This window comes from Lasioglossum baleicum, chromosome 13 (assembly GCF_051020765.1).
Source record: "Lasioglossum baleicum chromosome 13, iyLasBale1, whole genome shotgun sequence".
NCBI lineage: Eukaryota > Metazoa > Arthropoda > Insecta > Hymenoptera > Halictidae > Lasioglossum > Lasioglossum baleicum.
This window is the reverse complement of record NC_134941.1, coordinates 10000001-10018849: the sequence shown is the minus strand read 5'-3', so window position 1 is coordinate 10018849 and position 18849 is coordinate 10000001. Positions and strand designations below refer to the sequence as shown.

General features: G+C 41.7%; 3 protein-coding genes across 22 annotated transcripts in view; 2 read left to right on the top strand and 1 right to left on the bottom strand.

Moving 5' to 3' along the window:
- Chb (CLIP-associating protein) overlaps window positions 1-6719 on the top strand; it is a 43203-nt gene extending 36484 nt beyond the window's left edge. For all 8 annotated transcript variants that reach the window (XM_076436881.1, XM_076436882.1, XM_076436880.1 and 5 more), the window contains 4 exons: window positions 46-208; window positions 294-522; window positions 634-840; window positions 973-6719. In XM_076436881.1, coding sequence (XP_076292996.1) covers window positions 46-208; window positions 294-522; window positions 634-840; window positions 973-1176 — 803 coding nt within the window. In that variant the 3' untranslated portion in view covers window positions 1177-6719. The remainder of the gene's footprint in view (window positions 1-45; window positions 209-293; window positions 523-633; window positions 841-972) is intronic.
- Window positions 6720-6773: 54 nt separating this feature from the next.
- The window catches only part of LOC143215102 (facilitated trehalose transporter Tret1), a 17068-nt gene continuing 4992 nt past the window's right edge, over window positions 6774-18849 (bottom strand). Inside the window, exons 2-8 of the mRNA XM_076436900.1 lie at window positions 14453-14582; window positions 14239-14374; window positions 13122-13578; window positions 12811-13060; window positions 12525-12731; window positions 12249-12441; window positions 6774-12157 (exon numbers count right to left, since the gene is read on the bottom strand). Of these exons, the coding sequence (XP_076293015.1) occupies window positions 11901-12157; window positions 12249-12441; window positions 12525-12731; window positions 12811-13060; window positions 13122-13578; window positions 14239-14374; window positions 14453-14582 (1630 nt within the window). The 3' untranslated portion in view covers window positions 6774-11900. The remainder of the gene's footprint in view (window positions 12158-12248; window positions 12442-12524; window positions 12732-12810; window positions 13061-13121; window positions 13579-14238; window positions 14375-14452; window positions 14583-18849) is intronic.
- Window positions 9029-18849, top strand: part of LOC143215108 (uncharacterized) — an 18792-nt gene continuing 8971 nt past the window's right edge. For 9 of the 13 annotated variants that reach the window (XM_076436909.1, XM_076436920.1, XM_076436912.1 and 6 more), the window contains exons 1-3: window positions 9029-9267; window positions 9725-9863; window positions 16303-17753. In XM_076436909.1, the coding sequence (XP_076293024.1) occupies window positions 17738-17753 (16 nt within the window). In that variant the 5' untranslated portion in view covers window positions 9029-9267; window positions 9725-9863; window positions 16303-17737. Of the gene's footprint in view, window positions 9268-9724; window positions 9864-16302 lie in introns of all 13 variants that reach the window. The other 4 variants (XM_076436921.1, XM_076436916.1, XM_076436914.1 and 1 more) reach the window with 4 other exon arrangements.

The window sequence follows — 18849 nt, the reverse complement described above, 5'->3', positions numbered from 1 at the left end:
TCCCATAATTGCTCCTTTCTTTAATCTGCTATAATCTGTTTTCAGCGGGGCCTTTACCAGATTCGGCGAAGAGGCCAGAAGTTTTAGATAATATGATAAAAACGCTCCAATCAAAGATGACACAAACTGACGAAAAAGTATTAGCTCTACAAGAGTTCCAATTATACGTTCGGGAAGGCGACGCTGCGTTCATTAAACAGCATTTTAAGTAGGGACTTCTTCATTCATCTACAATCTGTCACAGTAATATTTTCCGACACTTCTAGAATTTTTATTATGTTTTTGTCCGCCAGGAAACTGCTTAAGACGCTGCTAGATAGTCTGACTAACGACAGCAAGAAGATGCAAGTAGAAGTACTTCAAACGCTAATGGACATGCTTAAGTGTCCCGAGCTCGTAGACAGTTTTTCCGTGTACCCCGAACTGCTCGTTTTAAAAGTAATTAACGCGTACAAATTGGACGATCAGAAACTAGATTCTTCCAGTAGCAGCAGCAGCAATAGCGGCAACACGAGAACTAACGTAAGTATTCTTGCAAGAAACAATATTACTTTCTGGAAACGTTCATTCCGATTTGGAATGACTCATAGTAACGTAGCATTCGAAACTATTAATAATGCTGCGTGGAAACAGGTTTTCTGGGTGGCAGAAAAATGTGCCGCGACGATAGCGATGGTTCTAAAGCCAGAGCAGGTCATACATTTAGTCTCAACTATAATCACCACTGAACCGTACCCCTTGAACATGGGAGCGATTAAAATGCTGCACAAAGTAGTGGAACACTGGGGCCGGGAAGCGATAGAGCCGCATCTATCCAAAGTTATGCCTGGCCTCATCAAGGCAAGTAAAAATCCTATTAGCAGTATTTCTAGGTTAATGCTTTTAATTAGTTTCCATAACTCTTTCGACCTCTGGAGAAAACCTCTAGGAAGAGGCATCGCCACGTGTTAACAATTATTTTGACTTTTCTAGGCTTATGACGATAGCGAAAGTGCAGTACGTAAGAGCGCTGTGTTCTGTATGGTGGCGATACATTTGGCAGTCGGCGAGGAGGTGTTGAAGCCTCACCTGAGCTGTCTGTACACCAGCAAACTAAAGCTTCTGAACATCTACATCCAGCGCGCGCAACAGGCGAACAGTCAACCGGCTAGTCCGCGTAGTAATAGCAAGAATTAACTAACGTCAAACTCCGCGACACTCAGGATCGCGATACTTAGGAGATTCGCTCGTCTGAGTGCGAGGCATGAGAATATGCTGTTTAGCTTCCTCAGTAAGTCCAATCCGTGAAGACCCCGGGAACGACAAAGTCGAAAGCTTCTCACTTCGAACATTTTATAGACTGATCTGTCACGGCAAAAGATGTTTTACGGTGTGCGACATGGCTGAGTTCAGCTCCTGACAGTGATGTTGCACGATGAGAAAACCAATCGTTGTGCATGTTTCGCTATCCCATTGTTTTGTTTGCCAAAAACGATGAAAAAAAAAAACGAACGAGGAAAGAATTTATACATATTGCAACGTAACCAAGAGTTCCCGATGTTCTTTTGTTCGTTTGTTCTCGTTTCTGATAGCTCCGCAGTACCGTTATACGTGTTTTATTCCCCGTAGAAGTTATTTTTTTAACGATATTCATTCACACAGTCAATCGTCGATGCAGGGATATAACCGTCGTTCTAGGATGTAAGATTTTTCACGGACTTTGATATTAAGTTGCAGCGTTGTTTCTGGCGAGAGAGAAAGCTTCCTTAAGAGAGAAAGAAAAAGAGAAAAATGGAGATCTTTCCCGCGTCGCGTGAAGCTCGCGGCAAAGAACAGAATCGTGCTTCTCGTCCACTCGTTTGTGATTTTATATATTTCTGGAATTCTTCTTGTTTGCTACTCGTTAAGATCTATAATGTACATATATTATATTTAGATATTTCAGTGTATTGTTGTGCGTCTCTCTTAGTGGTTGGTTGCAAAAGCTTCGAGAGAAATGTGATTACCGTTAAACGAACATGTTTCTTCTTCGTCTTGTCTTTTTTTTTTTTAAATTTTGACAGTGCGACATCACTGCCGAGAGAATCTTGATACGATCTACGCGCAGAATGTACGCGAGAACGCAGATTCAATGTATTCGGGGTCAGACAACAAAATATTGTATAAAACACGTGATACGTTTGCTCGCAGATTCAGGAACATCGCTGATATTGACTGATGCGTGCTGTGCACATTGCGATAAAGCGAACAGAAGAAATAAACCAGGTTTAATATCATTTTCTCCCGGAATCAGACGGCAACATGTTCAATATTGAATAAATTATAAGAAGAACGTGTTTTCGCAATTCAGTATTAACGAAGACCCGTGCAAACGCTGTACTGTGGTGCAAATCCACAAAACTGCAAACTAAATTAATTCCGCTGTTTGTTATGACAAAGAGAAATATTTTAGCGGTTGTTTGATTCATAAAATCTGATTTTTATTTCAATGAGAAACCATTAAAACCAGGGGATGTTTAAGCGACCAAGACTTTACTGTTTGGGCTAGAATCTGATTTCATTAATTTTTGACTAAGGAAGTTGTTGACTAAGGAAGTAGAGTTGGCAGTTTGATGGTTTTGGACCGCCGTGTTCGTTTATCGACGCGAGGTTGAAATCGCGGAGAACAGAAACTGGTTCGGAAGTGCATGTGCTAGTCAGATTTCCAAGGACGCACAATGACCCGATAGACGCGAACGGAACAGTGGGATCGTTTCCACCGGATCTAACGGGGCAATATGTCACACAAGAGCTCGAAGAACGTGTCTGTGAGTGAGAGAGAAACAGAAGAAGCGCGTGTGTCGATAGAGTGAGTGTGAGGGAGAGATTACAGAAATGGGCGGAAATTAGAGTAGAAACGAATAGGAGAACGATACGCTGAAGATTTAACAAAATGGATATATGAATCCATCGTGATACCAAGAGTCACATTCGGAGCAGCGTGAATGTCGATGTGCGGAGGAGGGAACTGTGTGCGCGCCACGTTGCCAATAATATAATGGGAAAACGCTGAATCAAAGCTAACGTAACAAGGTTTAGTAAAAGAAAACGTTCTGTGCCATTGTCGTTTCTGTTCTACTATACATATATATAAGGATGAAATGATATATAAATATAATAGTGATCACCCTTCGTCTTTTCTTACTGCTAGGATCCGGTGTAGTTGAGAGATCATTTTAACGAGATCGTATTCTCTGAAAGTCGAATCATCGAAGTATTAAAAAAATAAAACCAGAGAGACGGAGAAGGAGGATTCTGATAGAAGATCGTGTGACGAAATTCAACACCGTGGTCCTTCCCCCTCGAGGAAAACAAAATAGAAGCGAGAGTCTTACGGGTAAACAATTCAATTGACGCGTGATTGAAGAACGAACGAAAGAATAAGAAAGATTGATTGAACGCAGACGTCTCACCTGACTCGATCGTGTCGATTCTAATAGACGGCCAAACAGTGCCAAAAGAAGCTGTCGGACGAATTGCGGACAGAGGAAAAACAAAATGAGAACAGAGAAAGAGCATGTGTCTCGAGTGTTGTGTCAGCGCTACTTCTTTTACTTGGTGCCTTTGGCGTGGTCAGGACGAGATTTGTTCCGGGGATCGTCTTTCATCGTCTTGTAAAAAGATAACGCTGTCGTCTTCGAAGCGATTGTAGCCTGCATAAATAGGGTAGAGTGTCTCCTCCCGTTTATTCGTCGGTCTCACGTTAAACGTAAAACGGAACAGTGATAATTTTATCTAGAATGTTTCCCTAGCTAATCCGGTTCTCCATCTTCTTCGCGTTCGATTGTCGTTTCATTAAATGTAGAGGAACCATTAACCGCTTGTACAGCGTGATTCTATTGTCGGTGTCATAGGATCTGCAAACTTACTCTGTACCACAAAAGCAAAGCTTCGAGATATTACCATGATGAACGCTTCAGGTGGTCGGTCAACCCTTGAACGATAGTTTCATCTGAATTCTAATTTTTCTGTAAACCTAGTGTTAAACAATAATCACGTTGAGACTGCCAGACTTCGACTCCAAAAAGTCCCACAACATCAAAATAGTTTAGTTAATGAAATCAGTTTAGAGATACAAAATTGATCATACGTAGTGATTAATTCTTTAACTCTTCTGTTCTGTTCTTCTAGTAGGTTCGAGAACGCGTAAGAGAAAATTGATTTGCAAGGATTTGAGTGGATCTATCCATGATCGCCATTTTAATAGTTCTTTGAGGGTGAATGAAATTTTATACACGAGTATATATGGTCAGTATTGAACAATTGTTTCATATAGGAGGAGAGTTTGTTTTTAACGAGAAGGTTGATTCTTTCGTTGATTTTGAGGTACATTGTTTGTTTATAGGTTTTATGTGACTGGCTTTAAATCCCTCTGTGCGTGTATCATCGACGTCATCAAAGAATATGTATCATCTATTTTCATAGGACGATAGAAATCGCAAGACGAGATTGTACGGACGCGAATGATCATTTTCATCGATTGCTCCTCGCTTGAGATACTTTGGTTGGTGTAAACTAGCTGCAATGATTTTAGGTTGCTGCTAAAGCTGAGAGACTCGAATACCTCTGTTGGTTCTTAACAAATTTAGGATACTGGACTCCTCTGTGGACATTGATCTTTCTATGAACGCTATTCGTCTTAAGCAGCATGTTTAAAATATTAAAAGGCTGTTGGTAACGCTGTTTAGACCTTGTGCTATTTTATGATAATTATCCTCTTCTTATCTGATGATCAGATTGTAATCTCTTCTGGAGAGAGAAATAACTAGTTTTACTTCCAATACGCCAAGAGCGACTCGAAAGACAGCATAAATGTTGGGTAGCTCGCAATCTTTCACACTTGCAACGTCTTTGGAACCGCCAGTTCACCTTCTTCTAATCGTTGAAGAACTGCATCCATATTAGACAACCCAGCAGCCAAATTCTTGCGAACGGCTTCCTGAAAACTCGCTGCTGCATCTGCTGTCCTTGCTGGCGTCTAAAGCTGTCATTTCTGTTATTCTGAAATTGTCTTCGTCCTGTTGAACCTCGCTGTTGATAACGACCGGTTGGATTTTGTGTTTGTTCAGTTCGCTTAAAACGAACCTCTTCGGAACCCTTCTTTACTGAGGTAGGGTTGCTCCTCCTTTCTATGACTGTTGTCGGTGCGCGTCTGCATCTTTTACAATGCCGGGTCTGAAACCAGTATCCCTGAAATAACGGACCTAAATGTTATTAATCAGATGACTTGAGTACAAGGATTTATGTCCGTTAGATCTACCTTTTACAACCATTTGATTTTATCTTTGTATTTTTGGGCCCATCAGAGGTATTCGTACACTCAGCTCTTATTGAACAACCCTGTATCCGTGACTACCAATTTTGCCAAGGTTCGTAGAACCGTCAATGTTTATGTTCGCGATTATTCTTCTCGCAAACCATTCGTCGTCGACTTTTCTTTGAAAAAGAACAAAAAAAAAGAACAAGCATAATACAATTTAGAGTTTGACCTGGTGTGTGCGGATCGTGTATATATATACATATTATTAAATATAGAACCTAATGTAACTATTATTACGAATTAGGTAGCTCACCGTCACTGCCTGCAGCGTTTTGGTCGTGCTGAGAGTCTTCAGCACCGCTGGACTCTGCGTAGTGTCGCGATCGTTTATAAAGAAACGAGAAAAAAAGAATAGGAAGAAGAGAAGGAAAACAAGAGAGGGAGAGAAAGAGAGAGAGAGAGAGAAAGTGGAATCGCTTGTTTTGTTAAGTTTTTGAGCATTATTATTGACAACAGGTTTTACATTGTATTTACTAATGCGTGTACGATATTCGTAGGTATATGAAGAATTATTATAACATTGTATTAACGAGGTCCTTGCCAATTTTGCATTACGACGACCGGATGATCAGGCCACGTGGACGTTCGATCTGCGCGTGAATCGTTCGTTACATCGACTATAGCTATATCCCCGCTATATTTGTTTTTAATCGATAAAGGATAACAAAAAAAAAAGGCAACTTCGCATAATGTTTAATTGTATCAGGTCATTTCGTAAGTCTGCTGCGCTGAGTGAAGTGCTAGGTCTACCAATAAATAATCTACTATTTATTTTCAAAACATCTTCGTTCCCTTTTCTCCCTTATAAATAGACTGCGGGCCTTCAGTCTATTCTCGAGTTCGCAAAATGCAAGGAAACCTGCATATTTCTCATCAATTGTGTGTTACCATCTTTCTCCGTTATTCTTCTAGTCGATGTGAGATGTGCCCTTTCCTAAAAGTTTTCTAAAACGGTCGATAAAGTTGAGAATTCGCTTGAAGGTCCGCAGGCTACTTTATAAACTGCGATTTTGGACGAATTTCGATGAAACCAGCATTGGACTCATTCTTCTTTCAATGCGACAGAGAATAGTGGATTACTTATTGATGCACTTGACGAGTCTCATTCAAAGGCGATCCCTTTCTGCATTTCTTCATTAATTGATCCCACACTGCGACCGTTTGTGCACCTTGAGAAACTGATCTCCAGAAATGAAATAGATGCTTGTAGTTTCGCTCAATGGCTCCTAAAAGTAAGCAAGGAAATCTTGTAAAATATAATCAGTTTCTACGGATATATGAAAGCATAAACGAACGCAATCCTTGTCCTATCCAACAATTTCTGCAATTTAATCAATGAATTAACTCATTCGCTTCAGCGACCGGTGTTACACTATGACTAGACGGCGGGTCTTTACGCGAGTTTCATAAAAATTAGCAAGAGAAATCGAATTGTTTTGCTGACTGGAGTAGTGTTCCTGATTTCTCAATCATTTTTCATTTCTCGAGAAATGAGAAATAAGACTATATTTCTCGAGAATTCTCTAGAATTTTTAATAAAATAAAAAAATATTGGAAAACTTATGATATTTGGAATATCGATATTCCAATCAACGATTGTTGATAATATTTATTGAACGTGCAAGAAACATTAACTCAATGTTTATTGCTGTCCAATATGTACATTACGGTGGACCTAAGCTATACTTGGAGAAAAATTTTTATCGAGATTCCTTTAGGTGAGAAAAAAAATTTGTGTAAAGTTTGAGATCGTTCGGATAAAAGGATGACGTGGCGCACTTAATTTGAAAATTGTGAAATTCAACTTAACTATTGACCATGGCACATCGTTGGATTTGTCTTTTTTCTGAATAGGAATATAGAATAATTATATGACCTCCTTTAAATAAAAATAACGATGACCTTGAAATTTCGAAATATGATTTCCAAAAAATCTTTTTATTTTGCCATTATATGTATTTACCTTATTGAACAGTGCAAATTTCTCCTGTGACATTTTTTCGTATAATCACAAGTAACAGAAATATTTAAATACCTACATTGAAATGTAGCATATTTTGACTAATGGTGAGACATACGTATTTGTTCATTTCCGAAAATATGTTATAAAATAAATGAGATTCATAAGAATTTTCCTAGATTTGAATTTCTCAAGAAATGAGAAATAACCATGCAATTTTATAAAATTTCTCGAGAAGGAACACTAGACTGGAGGCTAGGTCATTACATTGCATAAAATGCACGAAGATCCGCAGTCACACTTTCTCAGATCGGCAGAAGACTGACTACGCATTCGAAAAGTACTAGGGCACTCGAGGGCTTAAGAAATGATCTGATCACCGAAAAGGGGTCATCGTAAGCGTTTCCACGTCGGTGTCCATACGTGTCTCGAATGATTCCGAGATGATCGAGTAAGAAAAAGAGGGGTCCGTGTGGGCACGATCGTGAGAAATCGTTGCGATGTAAAAAGAAAAGAGGAATACGCTTCTGTGGAGCCGCGTGCGTCGACAAACGATTAGCATACGAGATAATAGAAAAAAAGAGAGAGAGACAGAGAGAGATGTAACAAGTAGGAGCATCGTTTTCTCGAGTTTTCGAGGGAGAGAAAAGAAGAAGACCGTCTGCGGATATTCTATTGGTTCTTGCACGAGTAAACTTTGCGCCGATCCTTCTTCGCTTCGTAATGGTATTCGTTCGTCCAAAGCGAATTATAATACGCATATAGGGTTAAACAAATTTTTGCACCGCAGACATGGCTATTAATTCTGTTGGCAAAATCGACCGGCTCATTCTTCTTTTTGTTTTCGGTTGACCCCGCCCCGTATACGTTTGACACGCACAGATATTATTATTAAAAATACATAGGTGTGTATACCTCTCGGTGTTCCCCGGCTCTATCCCGATCGTGATCGTTTTCTATCGATTTTCCAAGTAGGAAAGGGGAATCCACGAGACGCAATATTGTACCGTTGTTTGAATCGCCGACGTATTTAATACGCTAATCTTACTAGTGTTTAGAGGATATATTTTATATGCGAACGATGAATAGTCGATTGCTTCGTATTGTCTGTCAATAAACGAGATTTCAAAACACTAGTCCCCGTGTTCCGAGTATATCGTGTGTCTTAACATCTTTATTTTCTCCGTTCGTTTATTCTTCCTCCTTGTTGTTATTTCTTTTGTCTGTTTTTCTTTTTTTAGTGTAAAACGATGTTTCTCCACTAGTCGATCGTAGGTAGCGTACTCCTTCTCCCCGGAGATAAAACAAGATCGAAATTGACAGAATTAATACGCGATACTGCTGCAAAACGTTGCAATTAAGATATCGTTTGTACAACAGGTCTGTTCCGTTGCAAGATTTTCGTCTGGAATATACAGGGTGGTCTGTACTTCGCCGCTCGAACAGGACAGAGCTGATTCGGAATTTTAAAATTAGTCGAAATGCATGTAGAATACGGTTCCGTTTCGGCAAGGTATGACGCGTGTATTGATCGAGCTATTGATTTTGGCCCACCCTGTATACTTTATTACTCAATGTCGACTTTATATGCTATACACGTATGCGTACATTTATGGAGCTCATGTAATTACATCTCGTATTTAATTTCTGTTCGTCAGTTGACGGATTCGCGTCTGAATAAAGCCAATTGTCGTATACTTTCAAACCGTTCCGATGTGTATTTTTCTTCTTAGACCGCCAATAAATATCGCATGCATTGGTTTTAGTGCAACAGTTTTTTCTTTATCAACCATGATTTGCTCTTGCAGTTGTAATTTTAAATTCGAATTTCGAACGCGCGTTCTGTCATCTGCGCGCGCATCTTCCCCCGCCAACCAATCAGCGCTTAGCTTTCATGGCGGCTCGCAGAAGTTTGACGATGTTTGACGATTGTTGTCGGAGGCGTTCGTTCGAGCTGTCTATTGCAAAGGTACGTGGAAATTCGCATAAATATCTATATAAATATAGCAATCATTAATATATTATTCAATAAATAAATCCTTAGGCTATGAGTTATAAATATTTTGGGTGGGTAACAGAGTCGTCCCGTTTGAGGTTTCCAAAAATACAATTTTATTAGAAACATTTTACGAAATTTTATAATGGTATACACATATAGACGTACGGTACATGCGTACATGTGTACATACGGAATACAAGCATACCTTATAGCACGATACAAAGTATTGTACATGAATTACAAACGCTACTCTGCTCGTTCAGCACGCACACTTATATATTACAAATAATCACCGAACAGTTTGAAAAACGAAAGGCACTTGTCGAACTAAAAATCTCGACGTTTAAAACTGCCCAACGGTCTTTCGAAAGTAAGCTAATGGCTGTCTGTCTTAATGAAAGAGTAATCGTGAGTTCACCCTTTCCAGGTATCGACACGATCATCGAGAGTTTGGTTGGATTGATTTTCATGGATTTGTAATTCCTCAAACGATTCTCGGACAAACGGACCATGAATTAAACCAACCGGAAGTCCTACTCGTCACGTCACCATCTGCCGCCGACAAGGTAAGTTGGACGTTCGATCGGCCATCATTTTCATCGAGTATCTCCGTTTAACCTGGTCCACTGATTACGAGATTATCACATCGAATAAAAGTACACTCGATTAGTCAGCGGTAGAACATCCGCGCGGATTTCCAGTGGCTCTGTGAATCACGCCTAAGATAGACCTAACATTTTTGACATCTGCGTTCCACGTCCTGGAAACCTATTACATACAGGTTCTAACATGTTTATTGTCTTGTTGCATCCTCTACGATTTTAAACGGTGAATCTACGAACTAGATTTGGCTGGTGTGACTGTAGAAAGATGCCCAAAACGTTTGGAATTTTTCTTCTTGTACGATACGCAATGCACATTCGATATTAGATCTATCTTATGCCTCAATGTGTAATTACTAGACTGCGGATTTTTGGGGTTATAACATTTGTACACACGTGAACACAATTATTTTGATTAATATCGTTCTCGATAATGGATGGAACACATTGTTTCACACTATTTTTTGATAAACTAATCCACAAGGAGATAGATTTTCATATAGTCCCGCAATCTAATGATTATATTCAACGGTTTCTCTGTACAGAACTTGTATTTAAAAAGCACATTGTGCGGCCGGCTAGTCTATTACATACCACAAGTAGATCGTTTTGGTATATATTACAAAAATATTTAAAAACGGCTGGGTTTATAAAGTTAGGTATTACACGTGAATAAACGATGTACAAAAAGTGGTAGTTTTAAGTACCTGCTCGAATGGACAGGTGGCATAGAAAGAAACTAGCCCGTAAGTCGAATGAATCAAGATGGATGTTCACTGAAAATAGCACCTGCGTACGTAACAGGATGCCTGAGAATACTGAACGCGAATCAATGGGTAAATATCATACCCAAAAAACCACAAAGTTTCACTAGACATGTATTTCCAAATAGTATCGTGTATTTTCAGACATCTTGCGCGGAAATGAAATCATTCAGAGGCGAAAGAAGACACCGGACCTGGGCATTTGGAATACGAGATGAAGACTAATACCTTAAATAATGAATTATATTACAGACTCTGTCGCTTATACGTTAAAAGTAACTTGGTAAAGTATTGTTTCTATAGTAATGTACACGTAGATCGCTTCTGGCTGAATCAAACCATTCGATGAACCGTTTGAAACCGGGTCCGCAGAAATGATACCCAGGTCGGTGCGATACCCTATCATACGATTTTCTTTGCAAATATTGTTAGATCACAGCGAAGTTGTTTAAATCGATTTCCAAGGAAGGAATGCTCAGCTCGCCCGGTAAGCGGCGAACGACGAATCACCATAGAATGTAGTGCGCCAGGGTGCCCCGTAGCGCCGCGTAGCCAACGTCGTGCACGAAGAATTTTCATCCGTCTCTTCTACGGCCATCCGTGAACATTTGCACGGAAGACTGTATCAGATCAACATGTAATACTGTTTTGTGTGTGTCGCGTGTAGAGTCGTGTTTTCGGTTTCTCCGTTCTTTCTCTTTATTTGGTAGAACAAAATCCGTCACTCGGCAACGTTGATCGTCTCCAGCCGGTTTCGCGATATCACGGAGAGCGACACGAATAGGTGCAGTAAACCCGCTAGTACACCAACGCGATTGCATCATGCCCACACGATACTCGCTACACGTGTATACGATCCTCAAAGATTCTTGCGTAACCCACGGAGACGATCAACGCTCAGCCATAAAGCCCGTTTCCTTTATCGTGGCTGTCTTCTACAACACTAAAGCGCAAGCGAAAAGCTTAAGTACGTAACTAAGCAGCTTTTTTTTGTGAAACACGTTCCCCGAACACTACTCCACGACTCCGTACACTACCATCGACGACGTTATTTAATGATACCAAAAGGTGGTCGGTGCGCGCGTTGCTCATTAAACTCTTATAGTTTTCCAGAGACTAGCTAAAGAACGTCATCCCTGTGTCATGTGTCGAACGAACGTTGTTACTTACGGCTACTAATCATGGTTACAGGAATTGCTCATCGCGGTCCCAGCCCGTGCGATTCAACACCTTTCATTTACACGTTCTGCGCGGGTCTCGGTTTCGCGGGGTTCAGCGGCTCCGTGACCGCCGATTTCCCGTATTTCTTCTCGCGTCTTCGATTTTGCTTCGCCTTCTTCAGTTTGGCCTCCGCTCCGATCGCCACGAAGTGGTTCTGGAAGTACTCCTCGATCTCGGAGAGCTTCTTGCCGTGAGTCTCCGGTAGAAGGATCCAGACGAACACCGCCGCTCCGATCGACACGCCCGCGAAGAACCACTGCACCGCATAGGACCCTTTGGAACAGAAATTTCTCATGAGTTCGATACCCTGACTGAATCGATCTGCTGCTGGTCTAAGTTAATAAGAGATTTCAAGGTTACGTACCACCCAGGAAGGCCTGTAAGCTCCTGTAGCTCTGGAGAGCGGCGAACAACAGCAAATTGGCTATCGAGTAGCTGATAGAGTGAGCGATTCCTCGAATCTCCGTGGGGAATAATTCTGCGGTCATGGTCCAGGGTATGGTCAGCATGCCCACCATTGAGGTGCAGACATAAAGCAGCAGACAAAGAACAGGTACCTACAAAAAGAACCACGTGTTGCGGTGATATTCCTAATATCAACGATTCCGCTTGTAATCAATGAACCATGTTAAATATATACCCAATAGCCAGACCGATCGCCTTCTTTAATCAGCAGAGTGAAATAACCGGAAACGCCCATGCACACAGTCATCCCTAAAGATGAGATGATACACAGCGCTCGCCTCTTGTACCGTCTGAGAAGCCAAGTGTTCACCATGGAGCACAAGAACCGAGTTACACCGACTAGAATCGAAGCAAGATACGGGTCCACGCCTGAGCCGACTTCCTGAAATTGGAGTAATCGTCGTGAGACAGGCATCCGGTTGAGAGGATGCCGACGCGACGTTGTCAATCATGCTGCTTACCTGGAAAAACGTAACGGCATAGAAGAGGGTGATGTAGATACCGGAGAACTGTTGGAAGGAAAACAGTAGGAAGAGGATGATCATCGGCTTCCAGCCGGTGGGTTTCAGGAATCCTCGTAACTTGTGCAACGTGCTACCGTGCTTGCTATTCCTCTGCTCGCTCATCTTGATCTCGTTCTCCTTCATTATGGTCGTGTATTGTGCCTGCGACGCATCCTTCTGACCCTGTTTGATCTCGTACCTGTACAGCCTACGGGAAAATGACAACAGGATTCAAAATCCGATGAGGGTTAAGGTAGCAAGATCCTTACCGATCCAGCGATGCCTTCGCTTCAGTATATTTCCCTTTCGAGACGAGCCACACCGGCGACTCGGGAACGAACAGCTGGACCAGAATGATAGGTATGATAGCGTAGATGATGCTGATCCAGGCTACCACTCGCCAGTGAATGTAGGCGCCCTTCAAGTACGAGAGGACCATGCCGAAGGAGGCCAGAGTCGGGCCGAACGATATCATCGATCCCCTAAGCTCCGGTCGCGCGACCTCGGTGATGTAGACAATGGCTGGTGAAGTCGCCAGCGCGGTAGCCAAACCGGACAACAGGCGGCCGCACAGAAGCATAGGAAAGTTGGTTGAAAGGGCGATGAGGATCCAACCCGCGATACAGGGGATAGAACCTATTTGAAGGGTTCTCAGTCTTCCGAAGATCTCCATGAGGAAACCACCCATCAAGGCACCGATAGGCGCGCACACCACCACCACGCTGGCTGCAACATTCACCGGAGAACCACTGTTAGATCATAGAACTCGTTCCGAGACAAATAGGCTTTGCGCTAGAACTACCGGTTGAAATTGTCCGGTTTCTTGCTTCATTCAACGTGAATGCGTTTTTGACATGATTAATGGGACATTGCAATCTAATAAAGTTGCAGTTACTGCTACCGTTGCGTTCTACGGCGTTAGTTCGCCGTGGGTTCGCAATTTTTGGCAGGGGGCAGGTCAATCGCCCACTTTGTGAATTATGCAATGCTTTGTAAACGAAGAAGTTTATTTTGGTCATTGTTCTATAATTGGTTCCGTCCTAACTTTCTATGTTGCTTAATAAGAGGCAGACTTGACACACTCTGGATTCCTATCGCGACGCTATCGTGCATCTGGAGATGACGTATTGCCCGGAGTCATGAAAGGCGCGAGAGGGAAACAGTCTTATCTCGGACTAGCCGGTGAATTAACATACTCGATAGATCCGGTGTTATCTAACTGTTACATTGTGTCTGCCTCCTCCCACCGTGGAATCGCGGTGAAATGATTAAGCGGTCGAGGGAAACGGGATGATGATCGCTTCATTGTGCTAGAGGCTGCGTCCTCGCCTAGACTTTGAATCAATTCACGGCTTCTCGCGGATCTAGACATTGGGAGCCACTTACCTATCCAGGAAGTTTGCTCTTGAGTGGCGTGCAGTTCCGCGTCCTCGGCCTCCAGGTGCGGAATCAGAATGGCGGAGTAGGCCATGCACAGGCCGACGGATATGTGGAAAGACGCGGCGATGATGCAGGCCGCGATCTAGGCAGAGATTCGATTAGAAACTGACCCTGAAGTCGATCACCAGACTGTTTGTACGAATCGACAAGGCCTGCATACCTCCGGTATCGCGTTCCTGAGCCGGGTCGTCTCGACGAAGCCCTTGTTGAGACTCCTGCTCGACACAATCGCATCCTTGAAGCACTCTCGCTCATTCTCCTCGATGTTTTTCGACGCCTCGCGCTCGACACTGTAACAGAAAATTGATATCTGCACGTTGAACCGTCAGGAATCGTCGCTGGGAACAGCTAGGCTTTCGTTGGACTGTTCTTCAGGTTATTTTCATGTGTAGTTCTATGCATGGGGAAGTGAAGAGATCTTTGAGGAATGAAAAACCAAGAAATTAAAAAATGAGGAACCTAGACAGCGGCGATTTGATTACGATTTCACTTTCCGGACCCATGGACATCCCAGTAATTTTGTACACCTCTAGTTACCGAGACGAGCAACTTACTGAGTTCTAATTAATTCAGTCGATGTATACATATATCCACATACATACCAAATATCCCGTGAACCATTTCTGACCGACTAAGATGCGTCATTTTATTAACGTTGTATGTACACGTTTGTGTGTTCTGCACTCTGAGTATCACCTCGGGCTATAAAGTCGTCAAACATGTTGAAGATTTCCCCTGCCAGTTTCCTAGTAACTCACGTAACTGATAAAAAATGAGGGAAGAAGCACTATGTTAACTAACGAGCCAACGAACATTTTTATCATAGCGTGCACGAGCTTGTCACAAAAGTATACTCGTGAATGCTATTATGGAAGAAATCTCAAAAAATGACATTGATCCATAAAAAGAAGGGTACTGTTGTACAACAATAAATTTTTTAAAAATGGACGACTTTGCCCCTAACTAAGTAGCGGATTTTATGCAATTGCGCAAACAACTCTTATTGAAAATGTGTACTAAAAACAGTGGCGTAAATTCTGTAAAGCATTTTTAGTGCTGACTGAGCGAAAATTAGAGTGACCTCTGTAAAAAACACAATAGAAATTCCAATCACGAATGGCCAGTCGGGAAGACCGTGTCGGCGCGATGATTTATCATTTTTCTCGTTAAGCATGCATATGTATAAATTTTTCTACGACATCACTGCTCAAGGTCGCCGTGAGAGTCTCACGTGGTCTCACGGGACATTGTTGCGTGCGAGAACAATGATATCACGTTCCCCGTTGTCGATTATATTATCGAGATGGGCCGATTCGCGCCTCTTGACGACAGACCTATAACGCTATGGTAGCCGGCTTTCGTAACGGTGACATCACATACGATCGAGCCAGTTGGTCGAGCACGCGTGGTGTTTACGTCTGTCGCTGTTAATTGCGAGTAGATTTATGGCAGCTGGGCGATTTATTGCGACAAGTTGATGCAACTTTAAATCGATCGATGACCGCGAAACTCAAATCCCCCCCATCCAGAACAACTATCCAACGATGTAGACAGACTTAATGAGCCGTGATAATAACACGCTCAGATAAAGAGGGTTTAACGAGTTCCACGAACTTTCAACTTTATTCCATCGTCGATATGAAGTCTCTCGGAACATTCAGATAAACTATGCTAATGCGAATCTGGTCCCACTGAATTTGCTTTTTATGCTATCACAACATCCTCATATATTTTTCCCAGTTGTATCGTAGCTCCAAAAGGGGAACTCCGTACCATCAGATACGAGATTCATTCAGGACCCGAGCATGTTACAGCAAATCAATATTCTCCGGAGTAAATTGCTGTTCTTATGTAATCCAGGAGAACCATGATGGAGGATCTTCTATCCCCTAGATTCTTATATAATGAGAACTTGCTTTGATCGTATAAACTTTCTCAAGAAATTTTTATGTACTGAACAATTTAGCTAATTTCACATTGCATGCTCAATGTTGTATTCCCTTTCTGCAGAAACACTGTTGGAGCCTGGAAGGGTGTTTACAGAGGACAGTGGACATGATGTTTCATGTATGTACTAGAAATGAATTTTCATGTTGTCAGCAGAAACAAGCTGTTTTCTCAATAATTATGTTTAGACTGCGGATCTAACTAACAAAGACAAGTTGATGTATCATTGATTATGTTAGAGAACCTCTCTAATTCGTGGCAGGAAAAGATGCAGCTTGTAATTTCAGATAACAAAAGCCATTAAAATTCACGCAGTCGATGCAGTATCCTCACAGCCATACGAGACACGCGTGTCGCAGCTAATCTGTGAATGAACGTAACAATGGCAAGCGACTCGGAGATCGAATCCATGCTCGAGTGATAATTTTAATCACTCATCCGACGACGCGTTTCGAAGAAAGGACAACGACACCCGTATGCTTCTCCTCGGCGAGCTTAATTACAAACCGGAAAGTGTTTCTCGCCTAAGACGACCGGCCTTAACTCGTCGGAATTAGCTGCTCGGACAATTAACAAGCGTCGATCCGATGATTTCTGTTGACCATCCAAGCAACGAATGAAACAGCGTTGCATAATTCCGAATACGAGCACGGTCGTTCCTGCTAATTCAAGTTAACTCGTTTACTGCCACTCGATCAATTTTTTAGAGTGCACGAGACCATTACGTAATTTTCTTAAGAGAAGAAATGGATTGTTACGGATCGACGAGCCTTGTTAAGTAATTAGCGACGTTGACGGAAAAACGTTGGCCTTTTTTCTGCCTGACGGACGTCGATATCAATTTACAATGTGCTAACAACGATACAATATTTTTATTTAGTCCTTGAGGCACGCGATTCAATTTTTCTTGTGTGCGACTGTCAGCTTATATTTTTTTACATTTGCTGGAATCTACGGCTTCTTTAGAGCGTTTCTATTTTTACTCATTTGTCGCTCGGTAGATATGCTTCAGTAGATATGCATATCCTCGTAGTTTTTATCGAATGCTTTTCTTTTGTCTTTCAATAATAATATCAAAGATAAAATAAAATATAAAAAAACAGCAAGATGTTGTTTGGTAAACGTTCACGGTTTAATAATATTTTTCCACTTTTTACTTGTCGAATCTGATCATTTCGATTTACATTGCAGACAGAGGACCACGTGTTGGCACGAAACGGAAAAAGAAGTTCGACGGCGAGACAGTTGTTGACACCCAGTATATTCACTTCTCTGGACCACCACGATCCTTTTCTATCGATCTGTCTTGACGAAGACCGTTTCGAAAGCATCTTTGTCCACGATCCCGTCACTCGTCACTGTGTAGACACGGTGTCATGATCACTTGCCGGCCAATCCTATCGCAGAAGTGCTTTCGATCTCGCCGACGCGGAATTGCTAAATTGATTATCCACTTTTCAACAAACCAGAAGTAGAAAGCGAGCTACACCTTGTTGCAATGATCGTTGCTGCTGGTAACCTAGTTGCAGTCGCCTCAAATAGCAAGGAATCCTTGGTGTTATTATTCTGCACTATAAACTGCACATTGCTGCTCAAACGAAACCGCCAATTTCAATTTTTTGAGAAAAAAATTCATACAATAATTATATTTAGCAAATAGATTATTTCGGCCAGTAAACGCTTCTGTCAATTATTTTGCTTCTGGTGTCACTCGCAGTGTGCACAAATTAATAATATTTGCTCTCGCAATGTTGAGTCAGAGTTAGTTAAATTTCTGGAGTAATGGTCGCGTTTGGTTACGTAATCCAGATTTTATCGTCGTGTAAATGTTTTTCTACCTGTATTTACATTAACGGCTGATTTAGGGCAGCGAACCTGCGTGCGTGCAAGCTTCAGACGAATATTTGTTGATTTAATTAGATAGGGATAAAAACGATCTTTTCGCAAACTCATTGGGAATATTACTCCGTCTGCGACTTCTCTAATTCGTCTCGAATTATGTCTACGTAACGCAAGTCGCTGCTGTGCTAAACACATCCGTCAAAACACAACTGTTTGATTGAACACAAAGAAGTCAGCGCAATCAAAAATTCCATCGCGATAATAAGCACGCTAAGAAGAGGTTTGTTATGCACCACGTGATAATGGTTGCAGCGAGTTTAACCCACTATTTCTATGCACTACGGCCGACACATTAAGTGTCGATGCGAAACGAGCAAACGTATTCGACAAACGAGCTCTCCTTGAACGACCAACAGCGTCTCTGATTGTCGGTCTAATAATAATTTGTCAAGACCAGGCTTTATTTCCTCGTGCTCACGTTTTAAACCCAACTAATGACAAAAACGACTACAGTTTTTCCTCCTATAGTATTCCCTCTGTCGCGTTTATAGTTATGACTGTGTTGCGAATTTTATGCATACATAGTGAATGTGAAATGAAGATAGTTACACTGCCTTCTGCTCGATGCGTGTTGAATTGGATGCAGAATTTTGGCTATACGATAAAACCGACACGTTACTGCACTATTTTTAACTATCATTCCTGATTTCAACACTTGGCCAACCTCTGAACCGAAATGCCAGGAAACAAACGGACTATTTGAATGTT